The sequence below is a fragment of the Rhynchophorus ferrugineus genome, unplaced genomic scaffold, assembly GCF_030347505.1.
Source record: "Rhynchophorus ferrugineus isolate W39M unplaced genomic scaffold, kcgeb_rfMv2 rfM2, whole genome shotgun sequence".
NCBI lineage: Eukaryota > Metazoa > Arthropoda > Insecta > Coleoptera > Curculionidae > Rhynchophorus > Rhynchophorus ferrugineus.
Window position 1 is genome coordinate 34,929,912 of NW_027472581.1, and position 5,525 is coordinate 34,935,436.

General features: G+C 33.1%; 1 protein-coding gene across 1 annotated transcript; it reads left to right on the forward strand.

Moving 5' to 3' along the window:
• Window positions 1-683: 683 nt before the first annotated feature.
• Window positions 684-4,285, forward strand: LOC143191910 (uncharacterized). Its single transcript, XM_076397349.1, has 4 exons — window positions 684-912; window positions 3,502-3,584; window positions 3,644-3,816; window positions 3,877-4,285. The coding sequence occupies exons 1-4, from the start codon at window positions 827-829 to the stop codon at window positions 4,033-4,035; spliced, it is 501 nt and encodes a 166-aa protein (XP_076253464.1). The 5' UTR covers window positions 684-826; the 3' UTR covers window positions 4,036-4,285.
• The last annotated feature ends 1,240 nt before the right edge of the window (window positions 4,286-5,525 follow it).

A 5,525-nucleotide genomic window follows, 5' to 3' on the forward strand; every position in this document is an offset into this window, starting at 1 on the left:
ACATTCATATGTTAGTTTCAACATCATTTCAAATACTGCATGCCTCGTTTCACCACTATGGAGGAGTCTCTAGTTTACCGCCATAATTCTGAACTAAAATAAGGCTAAGGAATAATATGGAACGGATATATCAGCTTCGAAGCTAATTGGTATTCAGAAATCGGCTAAAAAGTGTTTTGAATAAAAAGGGGCTTTTGTTGTTAGCATTAAACTAGTAAAACAATAGACTCAGATTATTATTACGACCTCTTTAACAAGTTGAAAAATAATGTTCTGCAACTATAAATCTAGTTTTCATATCTCTTTAATTTCCGTGAATTGATTGAAAACACTAGAGTTATAATAAATTAAACGCATTCCATATCAGTTTTAATAGGTCCCACCTATTAATTGTTACTTCATCGAAATTCTAACTACCAGCTAATTAATTTGTTTGACTAAGTTAAAACCGAGAAACACAGAATAAAAACGTTTCACCGTTTTATTATTATACTTCGGCCTTGGTTTGCGGCCTCCTTATCCACAAACAAATTGCATACATTCCTAATCGCAATTGAATTTTTAATTGTTAACTGTCATCGCCAGCTTAGATACCCGGAAGGTCTGGAGTTCGAGGAACGCGTCAGGTTTCTCGGAAAAAATCAGCGAGTCTAACAACAAAAAAAATCGCCACCATTAACAACTATTTGACGCCGGTCATATAATGGGAATCGATCAATCGCCTGTATCAATAGAATCGCCGGCGACATTCATGGAAAGTGTGGAAAGCGGCCACGTTTAGTTGGGTCGGTAACACGAGTCGGTCGCTTATCCATTACATGGAAGGATGGGTTGTAGTGCGGCCAAGAACGTCACCGTGGAACAAATGGAGAACGGCACCGATAACAACACCAACCGCGGACGCGAAACCAGGTATGACTATACATTTTTTAAGTTGTTAAATTGTTAAATGTTAATCTGACAATTTAAAAACTGTTAAATTTGTACAGTAATTTTGTTCGTTTTAAACTATCGTGTCGTGTCAATAAGCCAATATATATTTTGTGTAAGTTTAAACGAAATGTAATTTCAGTTTTGTGTTATAAAATATTGTTTAATCATTCGCCATCTATCTGGAAATTTCATAAGTCCATAGATACTGAATAAATATTTTCATGACTATTAGTTTAAATCAACAAGATTTTGCTCTTTTTGGAAAATGTCTTAAAAATGTCTATCGATCTTTACTCATTATCTTTTACTATATTTTGAAATTATTTGTTTATTTATTAAGTGAAATTAATTTAACTGACCGTTATTGGATGGTTGATAAGATTCAAAGTATTCATAAGTTAATTAACTAATTATTACGGAAAACAGTATTTTTCGTCCGAAACGTTTTCATTGGTTTTCAACAATATGACTGAGCATTACAACCTTATAAAATCAGACTTTGGGCACCAGTCACGATATGATATAAATAATCTATCATCGAAAGTTGAAGCAGCTATTTCTACGTAAAAATAATGTAAATGTACATAAATTGTGGAACAGCAGTATTCATTTTGTTACGAACAGTCAACAATTATTACAACAGTCTAGGGATAATTTGAATAACTTGAAAGCAATTGCAATTAGAGCAATGAGTTTCTTGCATCAATTCGCTATTTTCGCCCTTTTTTTTTGAATCACATTCAAATAATCTACAAGGCGAAGATTCCTTTATTACGGCGAATCAATTAAATGAGGAAAAAAAGAGTCTCGCTGGAATAATCCAGTCGGCTACGCCAGCATTAATATACCTATTATTGATGGAAATATCCTTTTTCCAAAAACAACCGTATATTATCTATATATTTTAGTCATCCCATAGTAACAATAACATTTGAAAATACTTTATCATCTCCGTGAAATAATTGAATATAGCTACTTTATAGCTAAATTCCTCTTGTATCACCACCCCAATTTGTTAAAAATTAACTGTATATTAAACATTTTCGAAATTGTTTGTTTACTTCTTGTTTCGGAAAAAAAATCATTGTTGCCTAGTAACATAACATTCGGAGAATAACATGATGTAACTACAATTACAATTTAATATGCTGCAGTATTATTTTAAGGTCTTATTTATAGTATTTCGTTAACAATATCAAAAACTCACTCTTTATATTATCATCATCAACATCAATCCATTCGATAATTTTGATCCATGTCTTTTTCGGAGCTGCTTGCTCTACATCATCCACTCGAAACATGGGTTTTGCCACAGAAGTTGTCACTTTTTTGCAATACTTCTTCTCTTCCTCACTTACCATCTTAAAGAAACAAAAGCTACTATAGCTTGGTCAATTCGGATTATTCGATAGTAGAGCCATCTTTTCCTCCTATATTATTTTAATCACAAGTACTTGAACTCCCAATATCAATCGATGGACAAGCGATCCATCAGTTATTCTGTGATGCCATCTATATCATAAAAAATTCTAAAAACCTCAACGTCTATATCAGCGAATAGAGTGCTATCATCAGTGAACATCAGATAAGTCAAGGAATTTATATATTTGTATTGCATTGGTTTGATTGGGTGTCGAACCCTGTTCTTCTCAGCTTTTTACATTGAAAGATTTTTAAAATCTTGTTTATACAATCTTCATAAACACATAAAACATTCTAGACAATTGATAGGATACTTATATCTCGATAGTTCTTACAGTATCTACAGTCGCCTTTTTCCAGAATAGAAACAATTGTCGTTTTCTTCCATGGTGATGGTGCTCACTCCGACTGCCAAATTTGTGTGACTAGAACATGACATGTTGAAGCAACGTTTTCCCACAAGCCTTGATCATTTTTGTCGTCATTTGATCGAGTCCGTCGTTACGGTGAGTCACTCGTTATCAGGAAATAAAAATTCTGGAACGTCAATTGCTCGACGATTAATTCTGATTAGGAACTCTGTGGAGCATGATTGTAATGCGGCATCTCCAAAAAATCAAATCTCAAAATCTCGGCAAAATCTCCCTCCATCGTTCAAGATATTGTTATACGAAGGTTCCAGCTGCTTTTTGAATGTTGTTGTTGGTAGATTTACTCCTGCCACTCAGTTTCTTAACGTAAGTGTTTGGTACAACGTTCGATATTCAAGTTTCAACGCAGTAAATTCCAAATCGCCCACTGATTCTCACACTCTCACTGACTCGCACACAATTCTCGCAAGCTTTCCTTTCTAATTTTAGTTTTGCTAACATCCATTCATTTTGCCTATTTTCGATCTTCTACCATTTGTAGATATTCGTCGGATAGCCAGAGCTGTATTTGGTCAGCATAGTTAGATCCAAATCCACAAATCCAAGTAGTCTGACTGTAAATAATTTTGCCATTTAGATCCGGCTGAGATTGAACTAATGCTATAATATCCATCTTGGTGTCTAAGAATCGTAGAATACGTGAAAAACCATCCCTCCGCTACTGCATATCATTTATGGAAAACCTTAAATAAATAAATTTAAAATTCTCGTTTAGATCCGCAAATGCGTCCAACAAAATCGACAGCTCGCAACTCGAAGATTTGGAGAACGCCAACGTCAATAATATCCAAAAAGGAGGTAAATATCGAAAAATCAAAATATCGAAAATAACAAGCTAATTTAAAAACATCTTTCAGCTAATGGTTTAGCCTTTGAAATAACATTTGACGAAAACGACAACAATGACGATAACAATACCTCCAAACAACTACCCAAACGCATATTACAATTACAGGAAACCCAAAGCAGTCCGGTCAATTTGCAGAAAATACAAGAGAAGCTAGATGAGGCCGAAACCCGAAGACAACAGGTATGTCTGCTTCCATTATTTTTCAATAAACTTAACTAATACCCTATTTTTATGTTCCAGATCTTGCAACAGCGCATTCAATCAGCTAAGCTCAAGAGCAGACCCAGAACACAGGAGACATTACGCTCTATCACTCCAGAAAATAGAGAAGAAACTTCAGCACCTAATCCATTGACAGTAACGCCAAGTCATACGTCTGCATCACCGGAACCTCTTTAGTACATGCTCGCCATTTATTTTGGCAAATACGACTTCCAAATTATTTGTTTTATACAGCTTTTAGAAAAAAGGAAAAATGATAACTTAAAATAGTGCCATTACAAATAGTTAAGCCGTGACAAATATGAACTTCACTAGCAACATACAAGTACAAAACTACCATTAAATAACAGTGCACGAATTATTATTATTACTTAATTATTGTAACAAATAATTCTTTTTAAATACATACCATTAAGATTACTTAAAACATTTGTTTTTATAAATTATCACACTTTTGTGTCGTATCAAATAAACTTTTTAATTTTGTAGAACAAAACTTCCTCAATGATTTAGAAACACCTGTTTAAAATGTTAATAGAAACTATTCAAACTGTTACATTCGACAGTCTTAACATTTCTTTCCTAAAGTAACTACATTTTTCATTTAGTATTCAGTGTACCAAAACTCAAATTATGGGACGATCAAAATTGCATTTTAGATATTTATTACTTTTGTTGTTTTGATTTGAACATATCAATTATCAACATTTGAAAGTAAATCAAAATGAATGTCAATGTCAATGAAAAAAGTTCGAAGATATTGAATAGCAAGACTCGTTGGACAACAAACCAGTTTAAACTCTCAAACAACATTCATAGAGTGTAGAAGCAATTGAAGAATGATGTGAAAGTGTTTCAATATCGCGCTTTCATTGCTGGCCAGGCAAAAATAGAAAAGAAATTAAAAGTGGCGCTAGTAGGACAGTTCCAAGCACAAAAAGTCATGGGTTAGACCAGAAGCACTATCCGCCTAGATACCGAAATAAAATATTTATGGCGATAAAGTGTTGCTGTGAATATAGTAGGATCAGCAAAGCGTAGTGTATTATGAACTGTTAAAACCGAATTAAATTGTTACTGCAGATGTCTACCGATTTCATTTGAATAAATTCAATAAATTATTATTACAAAAAATTAAAAATAGCCCGTAACAGACGCAGAATCAGACATGCAAGAGAATTCACTCGTTACAAAATGTGTGGAGAATACACTGTTACAGCTGGAATAAAATGTTCAAGCGCAGCAGAGTACTCACCAAATATGGCGCCTTCGGATTACAATTTGTTCATATCAATTCAACATGGCTTGGTTGGCACACGGTTTCTAAATGCTAAAGAACCTCGAAAATAGATTACTTCATCATCGCCAGACCAACATCGATACGGTGTCGACGTGTTACCAGAGAGAAAAGAAAAAGTTGTAGAAAATGATGAAATATTTTAACTCATATGTCTATATATTGTCTTTCAATACCAATTTTCCTTAATAATTGCCCTTTTAAGTACATATTAGTAGATATGTTGAACTGACCCAAATTAACATAATTTATTCAATATTAAAACTTATACGAACAATAAACTTTAATGTTTTTTAAGATAGGTAGTTTTTTAATATATTTATAATTAATGATAAAAATAATAAAACTAATCAAATATAATAATATAATA

Coding starts and splice junctions, on each gene's coding strand:
- LOC143191910 (XM_076397349.1), top strand. CDS start 827: ATGGGTTGTAGTGCGGCCAAGAACGTCACCGTGGAACAAATGGAGAAC. Junction 913..3,501: donor AACCGCGGACGCGAAACCAG/GTATGACTATAC, acceptor ATTCTCGTTTAG/ATCCGCAAATGCGTCCAACA. Junction 3,585..3,643: donor CAATAATATCCAAAAAGGAG/GTAAATATCGAA, acceptor AACATCTTTCAG/CTAATGGTTTAGCCTTTGAA.